Raw genomic sequence first — 21,841 nt, forward strand, 5'->3', positions numbered from 1 at the left:
GAAAGGGAACTTGTCAGCTCCGATCACGCTATTAACCTGCAGATATAGGGCTATTCTGCAGGTTAATAGTGTTATGAAGATTCCTGGGTGCTGCACTATCAGTACAAATGAATTTGAGTTTTCTAAGGAGCCGCCGGCTTTCAGTTATGCAGAAAGAACACCAAAACTAGAGCTTTTTATAGTGGATTTAAAATAGGCCGCCGGCTTTCAGTTATGCAGGCAAGTTGGTATGGTTGCAGTCACCGATCACAGTACTGAGACTGATGACTATTGACAGTTGGTTCCATACTGAACCATTTCTGAGATGGGCTGTGCCTATAGCTGCTGTTCTCCGTACTGTGAGCGGTGACCGTAATTGCTCCGGGCACGCCTGTATAACTGAAAGCCGGCGGCCTAATAAATATAGATAAATATAACCAGAGTAGATTGCTCCCTCTCCCAGAGTTGTACTAATGGGACATAAACTGTCTGGAAGAAAGAAGGATTTTACACAAACATGGCAGGGAATTCTTTAGTGTAAAAGCAGTGGGACTATGCCAGAAAAATTGTAAATTCATTAAGAGATCAAAAGGGGCCTGGATGCCATTCTTGGGAGTAAAATATTACAGGTTATAGATATCAGACATTGATCCAGAGATTTATTTGGAGTCAGCAACAATTTTCTTTACATTTTTTTTTCTGTGCTTTACTCACCTCTCCCAGGTACTGCGCCCGTCGAGTTTCTGCCGCTACTCCCATCGACAGCGCTGCAGCCAATCATTGAGCTCAGCAACTGGCTCATGTCGTCTACTTGAGCAGAGCTGATGAGTTCATCGATTGACAGCAGCGCTATGAACATGACGTCAGCACTGCAGACAATAACAGACACTGGAAGCAGCGGTGGAAACTCAGTGACGGACCTGGGGAGGGAGAGTAAAGAACAGTTTAGCTTGTTTAAGAGAAAAAAAAAACTATAGCCCGGGGAGCAAGGTTTTCTAAAAAATTAAAAAGGAAGCCTCTTTAATTCAGTTGTGTGCATGAGGCCTAAGTGAGAACTGTAGTCATCGTCAGAACATGGAGAACAAAGCAATTGTAATAAGAAATGACACTGAATACTATTACACGATGGTTTCCCACATCACCCGGCAGAACATACAGGGAAACTTCAAAGAAACATTGGAATTCTAAATCATAAAAGGAAAATATCCTTCCTGACCACAAAATAAATATATATATATATATTTATGAAAGTCATGTTTTGGAAAGCAAATATTTGACTTTCCCTGAATTGCTATGAAATATTCAGAATAGACATTTACTGACGCTCTCCCATTAACATCCATTTATCAGCCACATAGCAGTGACCTTAAATAACGTCCCCTCCAAACAAGCAATGTGCGATAATAAAGGATGTGTGCAGTCCGCGATGTCTACTGGGGCTTCATCTCAGAGCTTTACACCCACTTGGTGGAGACTCAACCCTTCCTTCTAATTAACATCACCAGGGGATATCTCAGAAGATCACGGACATGTCTGATGCTATGCGCACGTATGGGTTTGGCATATTGGAGGTAAATATCAAAGGTATTGGTTGACGTTAGCCTTTGACGCATCCATAGATCTCCATGCATCAAAGGAGAGACCTTTTGGGACATGCTGAGCTAGTATGCGTCATCATAGCTGTTTGCAATTTTTTTTCACTGCCGTATGGTTGGGTCCAAAAATGTGCAGTTTTATTGTTTTCAGAAAACTCCAAGGGATTCAAAAACCAAAAACAGCCTCTTCTGGGCACAAACATATCACAGCACATAAACACTTGGCAGGGCACATATGTCAGTGCGGGCTCACCTGAACAGATTACAGTCCATTCTCAGGAAGCAAACTTCATACACAGAGGTATGATCCCATCCAGTCGCAGTATTCCCTTCAGCCTGAGCTCCAGCAGCTTTCAGCACCAAACAGAACTGTTCTGCTCTATGCGTAGTTCACACTCAACAGGCTGCAGCTTCCACACGTTACTCTGCAGCTCTAACACACAGACTGCATGGCTTTCCTGGCTGGCCCATGCAGTCTCCAGTCATAGAGAGACTCTGGCATGTCTCTCTCCAAGCTACAGCTCACATTTTGGCTGGACACTCATCAAACCGCACACTCGACTCTGATCCATCCAGCAGACTGACACACCTAGTGAACACAGGCCTTAGTTCTTAGCAGAGCTAGGATTTAAGTAAATGTAAGGGGTGTACCAGGACTGACGTGTACCCCACCCCTCTGTATTAATGTATTGTACGATATTATGCTGTAGTTCAGAGTAAGTGCAGTACTTCAAGGTGGACACTAGATGGGGTACATTAGTGTACATTGTTTTCATAGGAGGAGTCTACTGTGGGTAAGCCAGGAGCATTTCCTGATCAAAATCCTGTAGGGCCAGGCAGCCCAAACAGTCCGGACGGGCTATAGAGCCCTGGGACAGCATAGTGACCCCGCAACATTGTGAAGCTAGGAGCCTGGCCGTCCAGGGTCTATAGTGGCCAGAATCTACAGGAGAAGGCTACCGCAGAAGTTACAGCAGAATAGAAATGCAGGTCGCGCCAAGATGTGGCAGCTTTCTACTTGGGCAGATGCCCTTATGACTGGTGGGAAATGGACAGGGGAACTCCTGAAAGTAGTTATGCCGTACAGGGAGGACGCTGCAGTACTGAGCGAGACGGTACGACCCGAGAGCATACCCGGAGACGTGAGGAGGAACACAGGGAGAGTCAAGGATGTGTACTGTGTGTAATTTCATGTCAGTGCTGTAACTGATCTGGATGTGCTGCATATGGAATCAAGTAAAGTTGTTCATTTAAAGTTGTAACTGGACTGTCTCTTTATGTACTAAAGTAAAGGAAGAAGTTTCTCTGCGACTCAGTGAGGACCCTGAGAATCAGGCAAGTGAGACAGTGGGACTGTGTGTATGTGGTGCGGGTGGCCATGCCATGACTACGGCCCTGCCTGCCGCTCACATATATATACACACACACACGTGCCAAGTGTACAAGTGTAAGAGCACATTCACACTGCGGCCATTCAATAGACAAGACCCCCACCCCAAAAAATGAGCATGCCCCCTACAGAAAGTAAGTCAGTAAACAGTAATAGTACATATAAATAACACAGGGTACTTAGTTAACGCTATTTTGCTCAAAAAGGCATAAAAGCCATCCCACCGCGACAATGAGCACCCATGGGGATGGTCCTAACCTGTCTAGTATTAAAACCTCATCATGTGTCAAATGACATCAATGTGAATGAGGCAGCAGCAGCGGATATTATCAGGTGGTCAAAGGAGATGTGCCTGCACCCAACCAGCTCGGGTGAGCTCTTTCCTTTTACTTTCCTTTGTATCTAAAAGGGTATTACCCGATGGTCTTGTTCACTTTTTGTTCCCTCACAGCTTTTATACTAATGTGAATAAGGGCAGAGTAGGACAGAGCCAGACTGGGAGGACCATTAGGATCACCCCGATGGGTACACCTTGACGTTGGTGGGATAACATTTATGCTTTTTTTTTTATCAAAAATGTGAACTTAAAAAAAAGCAGTATGTGCATGAGATTTCAGAAATGTCATTGACCATGCCGGTGCTATAACATGCTGCTCCAAACGTGCTGCGTAAAATATGCAGCAAAAACACCACATGTGAATATACCCTGAGAGCTGTTGAGGTTTTCATTGGAGTCACTCATCAGGAATTCTCCCGAGTTCCATCTCCAACAAAGCCAAGAACAAGAGGTGAACAAAGCCGATGAAAGAACCTGCACAGCACTGTATCTCTAGGGTCGGTCGCTTCAGGATTTTATTTCGCAGTTGGAATTATATCAGATATTACGGGAGTTTTAGGAGTCAGCGGTTATACAGTGGTGGAATAAACTGTATAAAATAATACACAGAAGTCCCTGGATGCTGATGAACAGACATAGATATGGTTCACGGGCTCAGTCATGGCCCCATTGTTATTCGAAGGAGCGGCTGATGGGTCATGGCCCCACTATCCTTCACCATGAAAAACGTCCTCTACCAAGACAAGACGATTCCACTGTAAGGCTACTTTCACACTAGCGTCGTACGACGCACGTCGCAATGCGACGTTCCGACGCGAACTGTGATAGCGCCGCACAACGGTGGCAGCGGATGCAGTTTTACATCGCATCCGCTGCCCCATTGTGATGTGCGGGGAGGCGGGGGCGGAGTTCCAGCCGCGCATGCGCGGTCGGAAAAGATGGTCACGACGCATCAAAAAATGTTACATGTAACGTTTTTTGGTGGCGACGGTCCGACGCAACCGTCGCATGATGGTTGCGACGTGTGGCAATGTGTTGCACTGCGTCGCTAATGCAAGTCTATGGAGAAAAAAAGCATCCTGCAAGCACTTTTGTAGGATGCGTTTTTTCTACAAAACGACGCATAGCGACGTGCAGTGCATGACGCTAGTGTGAAAGTAGCCTTACCGAGATCCTTGACAATCCCCGAATATGTTTCATATTAGTATGCGGGGATGTCACATTTATCTCCTACTCTCCTTCTTCTGTGGTGCCAGTAGGGGACCTCAGATCCAGAACGATGGACGCCTTCCCTTCCTGTCCCACCCTCATCTCCATCACTAATAGGAGACCTCTTTTTTTCAAGGTTCAAATTCGTCCACAGCCATCGAAGAGGATAAGATAGGGGACATTAAAATACTGATTTCAGCACAGTCTTTACTGCTATTTATGCAAAAATGACAGAAAAGTAAATTAATAGAATTTTTACTAACAAATGTCAAAAAATTATATTTTGTAGGAAGAAGCATTTTCGAAACACTGAACTTGGGCAAAACAGAATTGGGCTTTTCTTCCTGCCTGAGCAAACTCAAAATAATCCATAAGTTATAAGTAATTCTCACCTTCAATTCCAAAGGATGCAGGATTATGAATACAGCTCTGGAGTAAATATGGACTGTATTTAGGGGCTGGATCAAGTTAGGTCTCGTTCAGAAATCCAAGTACGAGAAAAACAGACTGAGGGTATGTGCACACGTTGCGGATTTGGCTGCGGATTCGCAGCAGTTTTCCATGGGTTGTACAGTACCATGTAAACCTATGGAAAACCAAATCCGCAGTGCACATGCTGAGAAAAATTCCACGTGGGATTGTGCGGATTCCGCAGCATTTTACACCTGTTGCATAATTGGAATCAGTAGGTGTAAAAACGCACGTGAAATCCGCAGTAAATCAACAGGTATTTATGAGAATCTGAGCGGAAAAATCCGCAGTGGAATCCGCAATGTTTGCACATACCCTGATTGTTTTGATCAGAGTTTGGTCCAAGTGTCATCAGTTTTTCTTGTATGTTGAGAAGAAAAGTTTCTCCGTCTTCTCCTTTTCGACATGTCATATGAGTGTGGTCCGATTTTTCACGGACCCATAGACTTGCATTTCAGATTTTGATCCGACGCTCGGATCAAAATCACACGTGACTATGCGATTTTCCGCAGGGGAAAAATCACAGACATGTAATGGCCACAAAGTATCACAGGTATGAGTGCTATTGGTGAAAAACACGGACAGCACTCATACATGAAAATCGGACATCTGAATGAGGCCTTACTCAACTTTTAGATAAAATACAGTATTTTATACTCAGTTTATGGAAATTCTAGAACATTTAATGGTGGACCAACAATTTAACACCTACTTGATATTTTCTCCCCCTATCAGAAATGTGTCATAGGTTCCACTACTTTGCAGCTTCTGGTTTGGTGCAATTGAAAAAGTAATCTGATTTATTTTTAAGGGAGGCAAAAATCTAAGTGACTGATGCAAAAATGCACAGAATTGCAGATTTGTCCAACCATTGCCATAAATTTCATCAAGGACTTCATTGTCTCACAGTACAAATCCATTACATTATCGCAACTTGGTGGCAAAACTCACAAGAGGCTGCAATTCGCATCACGATCATCGAGTGGCCACGTATAGAACAAACCTTTCCTGACATATTATGGTGAAATTTTCATCTAATGTGATCATCTGGAGACCAATATTGGGCAGGATGTGCCGGCGACGGCATATGATAGGGCTCACCATTTACATCTCTACCTAGCCTCAATATTGAAGAGAAGATGGTTGTACAGATCCAGTACTCAACAATCTGGGCGTTGGAACATCAAGTGGACACATTGGCTTGACACATACTCATGGTCTTGTGAAAAGAGCCTCTAATACTGCCAACGGGGCTAGGAAAGTGATGCATTGCTATCAGTTGATGCTAAACAATAGAGATTTGTGAATTGATCAGATGCAAATTGAATTCAATCCAAATTTGATGAAATTCACAGATTGTGGGGAATCCAAACAATGTGATTTGCTGTGGGCAAATTCCCCCCCAAAAAATGTCCACCACCATTCTACACAAAGCTCAATATTGTATCAACCAGAGAAGGCTAACATGAGCTCAGGTTTGAAGCCAGTAATGATAGACTATCATAGGCTTGTGTAAAAGCCGAGGCAGGGAATGCAGCAGATATTTAGAACTGAATCGGGATATTGAAAGGACGTCACAATTTAATCACAAAGCGTTGAAGAAACTGTACGGATAATGTCTGACAATACAGATACCATCCATTTATCCATATCTGTATATATTCCTCAACATTAAAATTGCAACACCAAGAAAGAAAAGTCATGGGATTATGGAAACCACAGGATGGATAGACAGGTGAATGATGTGCAAATGGTGAAAAGGAAAGTTGAAATAAAATGTTAAAAAAAAAATCTTAATTTAATCAGTATCGAGCATGAGCCTCACGGGCAGAAATCCGTGCATTTAACCTTACTGATAGCAACCAAGGAGTGTATTAATATTTGCCTGAGGAATGTTCTGTCAGACTGAATGCAATTGGACAAATCATCAAGATCCGCAGCTGGCGGCTCTCTTTGAAATTGGTGACAATTGACATCCCCGATGTGCACATGGAAGACAAGTCCGCTTGAGGTCACGGTAGCACATTTAGAGCATGTAGGCTGCTCATAGTAGCACGAGCAACATGCAGCTAGTAAAAAAAATGTTGAAAACAGCTCCTGGTACACTTTGGAGAAATTACTGTAACACTGGTTCCACAAACAAATCAATGTAACGCTGACCTGTTAGTGTACCTGGAATGAAGAATAGAGGGGTTTGGCTATTGTACATTACGCCACTTAACCCCATAATCCCGGGAGGAGGACTGGTGTGATGTTCCCTCATGAAGGCCTCTTCATGGTGTTGCCTATGTGGTCTCCAAACCAATCTCTGGCTATCATTGCATTCAAGATAAAAGCAGGACTAATTACATTCCAGCCTCAATTGATATCTTGCTCTGCACCATGATGGCCTATGAGACCTGTGGTGTGATGTCAATGGAAGACCTGTAGCTGGACGTTTGCCTTATGTTGTGCAAACGCCTTCTGATAGTTTGCGTACACAATATTTGATGCCCTAGGCTTGATATGACATCCAAATTTTTTAAGAACAAAATGTATTAATAGTGGAAAAAGTGGTATTTCCATTCTCCAAAGTGTCCGTTTTTCAACATGACACCATGCTGCATGTTGCTCATGCTACTGTGAGCAGCTTTCATAATCTAAATGTGCTACCATGGCTGCAGCGTCTACAGACTTGTCTGTCATCGAGCACATCTGGGACATCTTAGCTTGGTAATTGCAAAAGGAGCTGCCAGCAACAGATCTTGATGATTTGCCCAAGTGCATCTAGAGTGGGAGAACATTCCTCAGACAATCATTAATAACCTCACTTGAAGTGGTTAAAAGAAGTAGCATGTTCATGCTTCAGATGGCTTTTCCGCTACGAAGCTGCTCGCCACTATACTGGTAAGTAGAAGGACAAGATGCTTTCCAGTTTTGGAACTTAGGTATTTCTGTATAATTTACATTAATACATTGGGTTATATTTATAAATGCCTAGTAACATGTAGAAATATAATATATGAGGCCTAAAGAGCTCTAAAAAGCTTAAGGGCTGTAGAAAAAAATTTAAATACTCCCTGAATTGACATAGAAGAGCTTGCCCATTTATAAAGAATTCTCGTTTCACAGTGGTATAACTTGATCCTTGTGAGCCCCAATATAAAATATACGACAGGACCCCCAACAATCACGTCTTTAATACTTATAGTCTCTTAGATATAGACCTTTTGGGTCCCTGTATACTCCAGAGCGCATGTGCGACTGCACCCTCTGCACCTATTACCGTTACGCCCCCGATCACTCAGAAATACTTACTTGCTTTTGCCTTTATAAACGGTAGCGTACGAGCCTTCTCCTAATTTTTCTAGTTTCTCATAGGAGTCAGCCTTGCCAAATTTAGGACTTGTTGGCTAGAAAAAAAATGAAAAAAAACACAAAAATCACCAAAACATTCCAGCAAAAGTCAAGGATACGATAAGTGGTAAATGAATAGATGTTGTTAGTCAATGTTACCAAACAAAATCAAAAGAGCAATGACCATTCACATGCAATATGAACTTGAATCAGTGATGTGCTTCGTTTTCTTTTCTACCCATGAAGAGAATGGAAGGCCCCAAATACTATAATAAAACATGGCGCAGATACCTGGCCTTGCAAATATGGCTATCACTCATATTATGGAGAAGAGAGGGCTTTTTGTAACACCCCATCCAAAGCCTTTCTGGGTCCAGATACTTGTTGCTCCTTTAGTTTGCATACATTTTAGCAATTTGTACCCAATTTTTTTAATTTTGTAAAGAATGATCTTGAACTTTGTTATAGGTCACCCAGTTTTAATTTCTAGGTAACAGTTGGCCACCACACAACATTGTAGGTTGATTGAATGGTTGTTATTGTTTCTCTACACAGAAGTAAAAGGAAGACCCATTAAATCTTGGACATGGCCTTTGTCCGATGCCCATCACGGTTCCAAAATTGGGTTCAACCAGTAGCCGCGAAAATTCACCAACAGACCTCTATTGAGACACAAGTAATTTTTAAAAAATATATTCATGGTGGAAGTGTCTGTAGAAAATAAAACTTAAAGTCCTGGATACCTTTTGAAAGGCAATAAGATTATTTTTGATAGTACAAATGGCACGGTAAAGTCCTACTCACATTAATATATATTTTTTTTTTTTTTACTATACCAGAAGACACAAATAGGTTTCAAAATTAAAAAGATTTATTCAATTACCTGCTGTTTATTCAAAGCCCTAAATAATACGAGAACTAGTCCACCAATTCACCAGACCTACTTTTATCCTATGGCCTCTTTTGCATTATCAGTAGGTCCTGCCCAGAAGCAGTCTCAAATTAAGCTCAAAAGGACCATGACTCCTAGAACAAAGTGAGCTCTGGATACATAAGGGAAAGATGTGATGATAAGATCAGCTCTCACTTGCCAATACACTGGAGGGTTGGAGTGGGTTTCAAAATTTTAGTAAAAAATTATTTCCATGCTGAGAAATATTTTTGGACCCAATGTGACAAGACAAACTACACCCACAGGGGCAGATTTATTTATCCTATCTTATTCTTAGGCCAAGAAGTTTGAAGATGCAGTAAATTTATCAGTGTGCCGCACTCTCGGTGATAAATATGGTGCATCTTGCTAGACACTTACATAACCTTAGATCACCTACTTGCTTGCCTATTGGTTGTTCCAGTATTTTGTATCATAATGTGGTCACTTCTTACCATGTTTTAGGCCAACCCGCTTTTCTACCAGGCCACAACCCTTTCCTCTAAGTCACACCCTTGGTCATACGAACCAGAAAAAGTGTCTAAAATATATAAATGTGGTGCAAAATTGAGCCAGTATTCTGTTCCCTTTAGCTTGGTAAGCCACCACCAGCTAACTATGAGATGGTGTCATTTTCTGGTCAGGGAGGTCTGAATGTTGGGATTGATAGGGCTGCAACTCTTCTAAGTAGCACACGTGGTCATGCTCTTGAGGCTCCTTAATTTTCAGGACATCCTACGAATATGCCATGAGAATAACCCTTTAAAGCTGTATTAGATAGGTGTATGATATTAGAAACATGATGGCACCACTCTTGTGTAAGGGCTTTGAGAATAGGGTTGTAGACCCACATCTTTCTTTTTTTGCCAGTCTTATAGTTTAGCATATCATCTGTTGGTGCAGTCCGTACTTGCTCAACTATTGAAATGGTCAGTTCACTTCTAATGTGTGGGGTTTTTTTTGGATACTTTTCTCTTGAGATTTCTTAAAATTAAAGCCCGGAAATAGCAGTCACATCAATAAAACGCACAAGCTGTGACCGTGTTACATTAACGTTAATTTAATTGGAGAAAACCCTTGTGTTAAGCCTGCACTCCGGTATAATTTCATGTTTAATTCATAAAAAATATAAATATTTCCTCTTGTGTAAAATAAACCTAGAAACAGAATAAAATAAAGTGAACCTAAGCTAAACCCCCAAAAATACCATAAAAAATTATAGCAAATAGATCAAAAAGAAAAAAAAATAAAATAATAAATGTATACCATTACCGTTCATAAGTGTATATAAAGATTTTTTTACATTTTTTTTTCGAAAGTATAAAATTATATTGTTCTATCCCCGCGGTGTAATTCATCTTCACAAAGTATCATAACAACACCTGCTACTTTTTCAGGAAAGTCTAGAGAGACAATAAAAAGGAGCTTTAATGGAAGATTAAATCCAGAACTACCTGACGCCTCTGTGGGGATTATATGTCTCATGCATTTTTTATGGCAGAAAACAGCTTGAAAATGTCGTTCTTTATCACTACATGTACGTTCTGGGGAACTTTTTATTTTTTATTTTTATTGAAATCTACTCTGGAAGAACAGTATCCCACAGGGGACACTTATTGTTAATTATGTGAAGTGTAAATATTAATTTAAGAGCAATTATTCTTATTTTGTAAGACGTCTTACAGAAAAATGTCACCTTTACAGCTGCTTTACAGCATACCTGTCATTTTACTCCAAAGCTGTAGAAAACCTTGGTCTTGCTGTCATCACCCTGTCAACGAGTTAAAACTGCCTTTGGTGCACATACCTATCTAATATGTAGAGGAACTGTCCTTATTCTTGTGGTCAGTAAAGTGCCATCCACTTTTTTTCAGGGCTCCTCTTAATCAGCGATCTGCCAGCACAGCCAGTGCAGGAACTTCCAGTCCATCACTTCTAAGCATGAATTTATTCCGCCATTGTACAATAACTTGCCTTTCCTGAACCAAAAGTGGACTTGTCTGTTATGTCTCTATGTGCCTTGGGAGACAGGAAAGCAGGAGCAGAGACAAAGACCCACCCTCATGTTCTTTAGCGAGACAAAGACCCGCCCCACTTCCTGTAGAGACAAATACCCGCCCCACTTCCTGTAGAAAGACAAAGACCAGCCCCCACTTCCTGTAGAGACAAAGACCCGCCCCACTTCCTGTAGAGAGACAAAGACCTGCCCCCACATCCTGTAGAGAGACAAAGACCTGCCCCCACATCCTGTAGAGACAAAGACCTCCCTGCCACTTCAAGTAGCCAGATAAAGACCCGTCCTACAAACCATGTAGCCAGATTAAGACCCATTTCCATTTTCTGTGGTGAGATAAAGACCCCATACCTGACTTCATGTGCACAAAGACCCACTCCCACTTTCAGTAGCGCAACAAGGACCTAACTCCCATATCCTGTAGAGACAAAGACCCGCGCCCCACCTTACGTAGCCAGATAAAGACTTACCCTCACTTCCTGTAGAAAGAAAGACCCACCCCCACTTTATGTAAACACATGCCTTCCACTTCCTGTAGAGACAAAACCCACCCCCACTTCCTGTGCAGAGATGAAGATCCACCCTCACTTCCTGTAGAAAGACCCACCCCCACTTTATGTAAAGAAAAAGACCCGCCTCCCACTTCCTGTAGAACAGAGATGCGCTTCCCACTTCCTGTAGAGACAAAGACCCACCCCACTTCCTGTAGAGAGACAAAGACCCACCCCACTTCCTGTAGAGACAAAGACCCACCCCACTTCCTGTAGAGACAAAGACCCACCCCACTTCCTGTAGAGACAAAGACCCACCCCACTTCCTGTAGAGAGACAAAGACCCACCCCACTTCCTGTAGAGAGACAAAGACCCACCCCACTTCCTGTAGAGAGACAAAGACCCACCCCACTTCCTGTAGAGAGACAAAGACCCGCCCCACTTCCTGTAGAGAGACAAAGACCCGCCCCACTTCCTGTAGAGACAAAGACCCACCCAACTTCCTATAGAGAAACAAAGACCCACCCACTTCCTATAGAGAAACAAAGACCCACCCCACTTCCTGTAGAGAGACAAAGACCCGCCCCACTTCCTGTAGAGAGACAAAGACCCGCCCCACTTCCTGTAGAGACAAAGACCCACCCAACTTCCTATAGAGAAACAAAGACCCACCCACTTCCTATAGAGAAACAAAGACCCACCCCACTTCCTGTAGAGAGACAAAGACCCGCCCCACTTCCTGTAGAGAGACAAAGACCCATCCCACTTCCTGTAGAGAGACAAAGACCTGCCCCACTTCCTGTAGAGACAAAGACCCACCCAACTTCCTATAGAGAAACAAAGACCCACCCACTTCCTATAGAGAAACAAAGACCCACCCCACTTCCTGTAGAGAGACAAAGACCCATCCCATTTCTTGTAGAGAGACAAAGACCCACCCCACTTCCTGTAGAGAAACAAAGACCCACCCAACTTCCTATAGAGAAACAAAGACCCACCCCACTTCCTGTAGAGAAACAAAGACCCACCCAACTTCCTATAGAGAAACAAAGACCCACCCACTTCCTATAGAGAAACAAAGACCCACCCCACTTCCTGTAGAGAGACAAAGACCCACCCCACTTCCTGTAGAGAGACAAAGACCCACCCCACTTCCTGTAGAAAGACAAAGGCCAGCCCCATTTCCTGAAATCCATTTTTTTATACATGCCTCGGTATCTCCTGAAAATTATTTTATTCTTTAAATCACTTACTTTAGCCATAAAGCACAATCATTGTTTGTGCCATTTGAGCTAACAGAAGAACAAAGCTATCCAAGCAATATGCTGCCCCTCCATAGGGTAACAATCAGTCTTGGTTGGATTTCATCAAAGTGTGAAAAGGTGTAAAAAAAATGCTGCTGATTTTAGTGCACACCCTCTTTTGCAAGGAAATCTGCAACATTTTACGAGTCTCTCTACTTTTCAAAAGTGGCAAAAAAATGCGATAAAGTTCTGAGGAAGAATAATGACCAACTGCAATTTATAAGTGACTATTTCATAAATTACAGCTCAAATCTACTCTAGTTCATAGAAACAGCACCACATCTGCGGTGTAGCCTTAAAGTTAAATGGTAAGCTTCTGTCTACCTGTAGCGACCACTAGGGGGAGCTTATTGTATACATTACTCAGTATTTAGCTCTTAAGCTCCTTCTAGTGGTGGCTAATGGAATTTTCATTATCAGGAACTGCCTCTTCAATTATATATTGGAGATAAGTTATTTAGGTTGGAATTAGTTTATCACCTAACCGCTAGATGGGTTTGTGGTTCCTCACCTCCCTCCAGCTGCAGTGCAAATGTTGGCAACAGTCCCAACTGGTAAAATTGTGCCATGGAAAAAATCAGGCTGGGGAGATGATTAAAAATTGCCAATAGCATCATCATTTTTAAAAGGATATTCCCATCTCATACATTTATAGCATACCCACAGTATGTAATGGGCCATATCAATAAATGGGAATTTCTAGATAAATAAGCAGAGGTCATACTACACATATACGGCACATAAATATACTAAGTGGGGTATACCCCTTTAAATATAATCATGAAGTTCTCACAATCCCCCGGGACATTACATAAAGTAGCTGTACTGTAGTAAAATAAATTTTGCAGCGTTTGGGAACCGTGTGTTCTCCACAGAGTGCGATATCTGTATACCCCCAGGCTTCCTGCACTTTTATTCCTCAGAAATAAATTTACCGAAGGAAGGACATTATTTTTTTTATTTTACTTTCAAAGCTCTACATTTACATAAGAGACTTCCATAAGAACAGAGTACAAACTTTTTGGACCCGATTTATCAAAACTGTATAACAAAAAAAAGTATAAAATTCACATTGATCAGAAAGTGAACAAATATCCTGATCCGAACAGAGTCTAATTCCTGTTGCAATTAATTCATAAAATCTGGCAAAAAAAAAATGCCATCTATTACCAGGGAAGCAATCACCCCAGAGTGCCCTCAGCACTCTGCTGCTCGATAGAGAGTGCAAAGAACACTGTACTGTGATTGGTCAGCCAGTCACAGCAGACAAACATTTTCTGCTGTGATAGGCTGAGAGGCAGAGGGTGCAGCATGACCTTTAAAAAAAAAAAAAAAAAATCTATACCTTATTTTATGCTGGTCCCAAACTAATATTTATTTTAATCCTTTCTATTTAATGTCATAAACTACTCTTTTCTGATATACCTTAATTAAAAAGTCCCTATTGTTCCATCACTACAATCTTGAACTACTTTATTTTATTTTCTTACTACTTCCTCTTTGATGACCGTTTGGTTGAGAATCACGGTGCATGCTGGGGTACTTTTCCTGCACACCGGATATAATATTACCAACGCATACTGACAGTGCGCTCTCTAGCCGGTTTGTCACTTCTGATCAGAGTCGGCAAGGGAGCGCACGGTCACTGCGCATATTGCACCGTGGCAAGAATCTGCTGAGCATACATGGGAACTGACAACCGGCTCATTCTCAGTAGTGCAGGGATTAGCCCAGCCCCTGAAATGGATATCACTGATGACGCTTAATTTTAGGGTGGGGGCAGAGGTTGCGGCAGTGACGCAGATGACAACTCGTTTGACTATCCCAGCATGCAGTAGGATTCTCCATCTAAGCATGAAAAAGTTAAATAGTGTAGTTAGGGAATGGTAATATGATATTGATAATTACACAATATTAGAAAAGAGATTAGATTAGAATTAGATTAAATTGAGAGTTAGGAATACAATACACTTTAGTTTCGGACCACCCCTTTAAGGCTACTAATAAGGTGGACAAGCCCTTTGAATTTTACTTTAAAAAAAGAAGAAAAAAAAATCAGGCTTAAAAATAACAGTTCAACTCTGATTAGTTCCTGTGTGCAACTAGTTGTTCTATAGATTGACTTGTTTGGCTTGGTTAATATCACCGTTCATGTTGTAAGGCTTGGGCATAATCTTACCTGTGTAGTTACTTCAATTATTCTTTTCTTCTGGAAGATGGATAATTTGAAAATTGTTTCCCAAGGAATATTGGTAATAAGACACTATGTGACTGCAGACTTGTGGTTCTTCACAGTGCGCTGTCAAAATTTGCTTGTGCCGGGAGCGGATGGTCATTTTGACTAGACATATCCAGCATTGTTCATTTCACTTATATTGAGTGAGGTTTTGCATATCTAGTTGGCATGTGACCGCATGTATGCATATCATATACATTCGGTATGGCGACTACCAGCTCCCTACACCGGCAATGTAGAATCCCGACAGCGTGTATGGTGCGCACTGTGAGGATTCAGAGGTCTGTAGTCACAGAGTGAACCCCTCTAAGGACAGCACCCCTTCCAAAACCAAGGGTAACTGGATAAATCTAGTGATAAAACATACAGTTAGGTCCATATATATTTGGACAGAGACAATATTTTTCTAATTTTGGTTATAGACATTACCACAATGAATTTTAAACAAAACAATTCAGATGCAGTTGAAGTTCAGACTTTCAGCTTTCATTTGAGGGTATCCACATTAAAATTTGATGAAGGGTTTAGGAGTTTCAGCTCCTAAACATGTGCCACCCTGTTTTTAAAGGGACCAAAAGTAATTGGACAATTGACTCCAAGGCTATTTCATGGACAGATGTGGGCAATCCCTTCGTTATGTCATTCTCAATTAAGCAGATAAAAGCCCTGGAGTTAATTTGAGGTGTGGTGCTTGCATTTAGAAAGTTTTACTGTGAAGTAAACATGGGGTCAAAGGAGCTCTCCATGCAGGTGAAACAAGCCATCCTTAAGCTGCGAAAACAGAAAAATCTCATCCGAGAAATTGCTACAATATTAGGAGTGGCAAAATCTACAGTTTGGTACATCCTGAGAAAGAAAGAAAGAAAGAAAGCACTGGTGAACTCATCAATGCAAAAAGACCTGGGCGCCCACGGAAGACAACAGTGGTGGGTGATCGCAGAATAATCTCCATGGTGAAGAGAAACCCCTTCACAACAGCCAACCAAGTGACCAACACTCTCCAGGAGGTCGGCGTATCAATATCCAAATCTACCATAAAGAGAAGACTGCATGAAAGTAAATACAGAGGGTTCACTGCACGGTGCAGCCACTCATAAGCATCAAGAATAAAAAGGCTAAAAAACATCTAAAAAAGCCAGCACATTCTGGAAGAACATTCTTTGGACAGATGAAACCAAGATCAACCTCTACCAGAATGATGGAAAGAGAAAAGTATGGCGAAGGCGTGGTACAGCTCATGATCCAAAGCATACCACATCATCTGTAGAACCCGGCGGAGGCAGTGTGATGGCTTGGGCATGCATGGCTGCCAGTGGCACTGGGTCACTAGTGTTTATGGATGATGTGACACAGGACAGAAGCAGCCGAATGAATTCTGAGGTCTTCAGAGCCGCCATACTGTGTGCTCAGATCCAGCCAAATGCAGCCAAACTGGTTGGTCGTTGTTTCATTCTACAGATGGCAATGACCCAAAACATAAAGGCAAAGCAACCCAGGAGTTTATTAAAGCAAATAAGTGGAATATTCTTGAATGGCCAAGTCAGTCACCTGATCTCAACCCAATTGAGCAGCATTTCACTTGTTAAAGACTAAACTTCAGACAGAAAGGCCCACAAACAAACAGCAACTGAAAACCACCGCAGTGAAGGCCTGGAGAGCATCAAAAAGGAGGAAACACAGCGTCTGGTGATGTCCATGAGTTCAAGACTTCAGGCAGTCATTGCCAACAAAGGGTTTTCAACCAAGTGCTAAAAATGAACAATTTATTTAAAATTATTGAATCTGTCCAATTACTTTTGGTCCCTTTTAAAACAGGGTGGTACATGTTAAGGAGCTGAAACTCCTAAATCCTTCATCCAATTTTAATGTGGATACCCCCAAATGAAAGCTGAAAGTCTGAACTTCAACTGCATCTGAATTGTTTTATTTAAAATTCATTATGGTAATGTCTGTAACCAAAATTAGAAAAATGTTGTCTCTGTCCAAATATATATGGACCTAACTGTAGCTGTCCTGTCACCGAACATTAGACTTCTAGCAAGAAGAGGAGAGATTTATGACGCCATGTCAATGGCTGCAGATTCCTATGTGGACTGACATCCCCGACCATAATAATAAGTGACCACAGATAGGAGATAAAGAGAGAAACTGCTCGCCTTGCACTAAATCGTCCGTTTTCCAAGTACCATATTTAACTTCCGGAAGCAGCGAGGACAATATCACCATCCACAGCATGTCACATGTCATATTAGGATTATTAGATATATTACTCTACGCTTATTTATTTTATTTTATTTTTAAATGTCAACTCTCGTACGTTCCTGGTCTGTGTCTGTCACAAAGAATAAATCATTCTAAAATTATAATCTACGACTTGTGAATTGCTAACATTTCCAATAAAATGCCAGCCGTAAGTGATGTACAAGAGATTAGCAAAATATGTCACATTTATAGTTAAGAGCATTGGGGAAAACAGAAAAAAATAAATAAATAGAAAAGAAAAAGAAAGACCAAGTGCAAACCGTGCAATCCTGAGCCACTCAGGTAAAGCTCCTAAAAGTGATCCCCCCTTTTTTTATCATGTTTGGGAGACTACCCTATGAAAATTGGGATTAATTAGAACTCGTTGATACGGAAGAAAAAAAATAATAAAGAGGACCGATCTCCTGTTTCTGCTCTTATTTTACGTCCACTGTTCCATTAAGTTTTTTTCCCCCTTTTTAAAATCCACCATACTATTCCAGAGATATGGGCACACTTTTTACTGCTAATTTTGTATGGTCTCTATAAGGGGGCGTGGCTCACAAGATCCTCAGGGGCGTGTCTTTAGGCTTCTCTTCAATGGTAAAGATAGTAAAAATTAGCACAAAATAAAAAAAGCCGATATCTCTGAGACTCGATGTCAGAATTTATCAAATTAAAATTTTAATACTTGGGAATGGCGAGAATAGAAGAACATCAAAAATCGGTCACTTCCCACCCGGTAATAGGTTCTTTTTTTTTTAATGGATAGTGGTAACATTTTCCCCATAATTTCTAAAATTTCATTTGGAACCTTGGTGACAAAGCAAATTTTAAATTAATTAAAAGTGTCACAGTTAACACGGTTTCAGTTTAAACTTAATGCTAAAACTTACAATATTTTGTATATTTCATGATTCTTTTCATTTATCTTTTGGTTGTTTTTCTTTTTACGATTGAGATTTTGAGATTTTAACTGTGGATGATAATAACCCTTTAAAAACCTTTTGCATAGAAATCTCAAGATTCTTCTGGAACCAGCTCTCGTTGCAGGTTATTTCACAGGTTCGCTGCTCTCACAGTAAAGAACCCTTTCTGTTGCGTCAGTTTGATTTATTTTTCTCTCGGTTTGTGTGTGTATGTGGGGGAGGGAGGAGAACACTTCAATTAGGCTGGAGTCACACATAGCACTTGATAAGGCATCCGAGGTGGATCTCCTAGAAAACTGCTTCCTAAATGTCGCAGCGGCCTCCCACTACATCATTAAAAATTATTTTCTAATGTCTCGCTTAATAAAATTGCCCCAAGACCTCCTAAAACACAGATTCAATTTCCAAAATCTCCCTAAATAAATGCAGACCCCAGATCAGACATTTAACAAAAATAAAAACTACAGACACCCTAAAAGTCTAGACCCCAAACCATACCCCTTTCATTTACACCCCCAACCAATCCAAGTATTGTCTGTATATACAGACCCTAGTACAGCCCCCCAATTTACAGATCTCATATCAGACCCCTCACTCTTGGTTAGAGAGCCCAGACCACCACTCTGAGAACCAGCTGTATATACAGACCCTATTACCGCTCCCCTGTTTACAGACCCCAACGCAGACCCACTTTGTTCAATTTGGATCATCTTTAGATAAACGTGCAACGTTTTAAAGAGTTGGCAAATTTTTGGAAACCGAAAAGTCGCAAAAACTGGTTAAAGATTAAAAAAAAAAGAACATTTTTGATTTTGTGCCAAATTCATGAACCACATGCACCATTTTTTAAGTCCCTCGTCCACATCTGGCTGACAACGTAATACTCTTCATAGTAAGGTGGCATGAAAAGAAGTCTATGACTGCGTGATAACAGCAGCCTATGGAGAATCACCAACACATGGCCCGGCCATGGCCCCGAGGAATATTAGCGGATGTGCTTGGATTTCCATTGATCACAACAAGTCATTTCAATAAGAAAATTGCACAATTGAAGGATTTTTTTTTCTATAGCTTTCTTAAATGATCCAGGATTTTTCATGGAATTAAATTTGTGCTAAAATTGGGACAATTTTCCAGAATAGCACTGAATATAGTCACATTTCTCCGTAGGTTATTATAACACCTGCTGTCATCCTTAGCGAATACATCAGCATACATTATACAAAGCTGCTCAGTCCTACATCAAAATGCCAACGTCCAGGCTTGGAACACTACATTTATATTCTGTCACTGTGACAAACGCTGAGAAAACCATTCTCCGACAAACAAGGCGGTAATATTTCAGCAGTAGGAATGGAGGAGGTCAAAAGGCTAAGAAGACCAAAACCGCCAGAAAAGAGGACTACCGGAGTCCAAAGCTTCATGATCAGAACTTGAGCCCGCATCCACATTAGCATAATGTCGCCCAACCACACCGCCACCGATATTCATTGACTTGGCTGACAGACTAATGTGTATGGGGGTCTCGGGTGAGAAAAAAATCTGGCATCGCCGATTCCGGACTGAAGACCCTTTTGTTCTCTAAAAGATAGGCCACCACCAGAGATGTCTGACAGCGGCTCTCTCATAGAGGACCCAAGAACTCCGCATAGTGACCGCTCTTATATATGGGACAATCGACGTGCAGGAAAAACGGCCTGCAGATGGTGAATGGATGGCTTTAGTTTGCTTAATTCAAGTCAATAGCTCCATGGGGGCAGGTCTGGAGTTCATTTTTTTGGAGGATTCAGACTAAAGCCCCGGAGGGCATCTTGACAAAAGGTCAGACATACTGTGATCGGAAAGCGCAGCCCAACCTTCGGATCTCCCGACCTGAGCTAGGTGCTTCACACATGTATCTGAAGCAGCTAGCTCAGGTCAGAAGACCCGGCGGTCAGAAGGGAGCTTTCAATCTTCAATCCGAGAATGGTTAGTGTGAGAAATTGGCCTAAAAGGAAAGCCTAGTTATCACTTCTTCTCGATTATCACCCGATAATTCAATTTTGGCATTTTAACCTTTTTGCAATCTACTGTATTTAAAAAAAAAAAAAAGATCTGGAAATATAGCAGTTTTAATATTGGCCACTAGAGCAGCAACAATAAACGGACACCCTTTTTTTTGTCAGCTTTACTGTACAGGCTGCGGCAGAATGACCAGAGGCATCTCGCTATGATTAGGAAGTATGCAATCTAATTACAGCTCTATCATACAGATGGAGGTCTAGACTTAGCAGGATAGCGATACTATAAGACTCAACACAGTAGTCTCAGGTTTGTAGTCAATCACTTTCTGGAAACTGTAATAAAATCTGACATTTTTCTGTCAATTGATGGCCATTCATGGCTGCTGCTGGGGCTACGTGGTGACTTTAGCCATGACACATACCGTACGGGCAAAGAATGCTACATGCCGCTGCTACATCACAGCACAATGCAAAAGAACAGGATTGCATCGAGATTCCCACAAGGTACAACAACAAGCAAGTCACAAACAATCAAAATTAATCCGTGTTTTTGTGCCTTGCCCGTCGTAGTCATTATATCTTTTGGGTCACAGTGAGACACCATTTTTACTTGCAGAAATAAAAAAGAATCAATAGCTTCAATTTTTCAGGCATCGTTTCTTTTCTACAGACTTACTGTCCGTTCTAATGAATAAGCTAAATACCCTTTGATATTGCAGAATATCCCTTTAAGTCTTAAACAAGAGATCAGCAGACAAGTTTAAAGCTTTTTATTTTTATATCTTCCGTGTTCATGTAACCAGCAGGAGAACTGCTCTATCCTGCACCATTAAGCATTGTTAAAGCATTGATTTCAGCTCTACAGAAATACACGAGCGCTGCAGATTCATTCCAGTTTAACGCATCGCATGGTTCAGAGTCGGAAAAAAATGTTGTATGTTTCGGAGAATATTTAATTAAATAATTGTTATAAAGATTTTTCCAAGAACAAAAGTACATTTGAATTAATCGATCTATGATTATTAATAAATTCCACAATGGATATGTTTAAAAAAAAAAATGTTCCTGTGCGGAGATAATCTTATACATGTGTCCCTGCTGTGTACTGTGTAATGGCCGTGTCTGAGCAGGAGATACACAGTACACAGCGGGGGCACATGTATAGAGAAAATGTTCCTATGCTGAGATGATCTTAAACACATCTAATTGTGGAACTTATTATTATTCAATGATCTATTAATTAAAATGTTGATTAAAATTAATTTTGTTCGTGGGACAAACCTTTAATTAAAGGTCATTCCAATTCACTACATGTCAGCGCTCCCTGACAATATTGTTGTATATATCGATCATAGTTTAGATTTAAAATATATA

The 21,841-nt window shown here is 41.2% G+C and overlaps 1 protein-coding gene across 5 annotated transcripts in view; it reads right to left on the bottom strand.

Annotated features, from left to right (window-relative positions):
* The window catches only part of CDK14 (cyclin dependent kinase 14), a 484,203-nt gene that overhangs the window by 329,860 nt on the left and 132,502 nt on the right, over positions 1-21,841 (bottom strand). For all 5 annotated transcript variants that reach the window (XM_077268230.1, XM_077268229.1, XM_077268232.1 and 2 more), the window contains one exon: positions 8,279-8,373. In XM_077268230.1, the coding sequence (XP_077124345.1) occupies positions 8,279-8,373 (95 nt within the window). The remainder of the gene's footprint in view (positions 1-8,278; positions 8,374-21,841) is intronic.

Source organism: Ranitomeya variabilis, chromosome 6, assembly GCF_051348905.1.
Source record: "Ranitomeya variabilis isolate aRanVar5 chromosome 6, aRanVar5.hap1, whole genome shotgun sequence".
Taxonomy (NCBI): Eukaryota; Metazoa; Chordata; class Amphibia; order Anura; family Dendrobatidae; genus Ranitomeya; species Ranitomeya variabilis.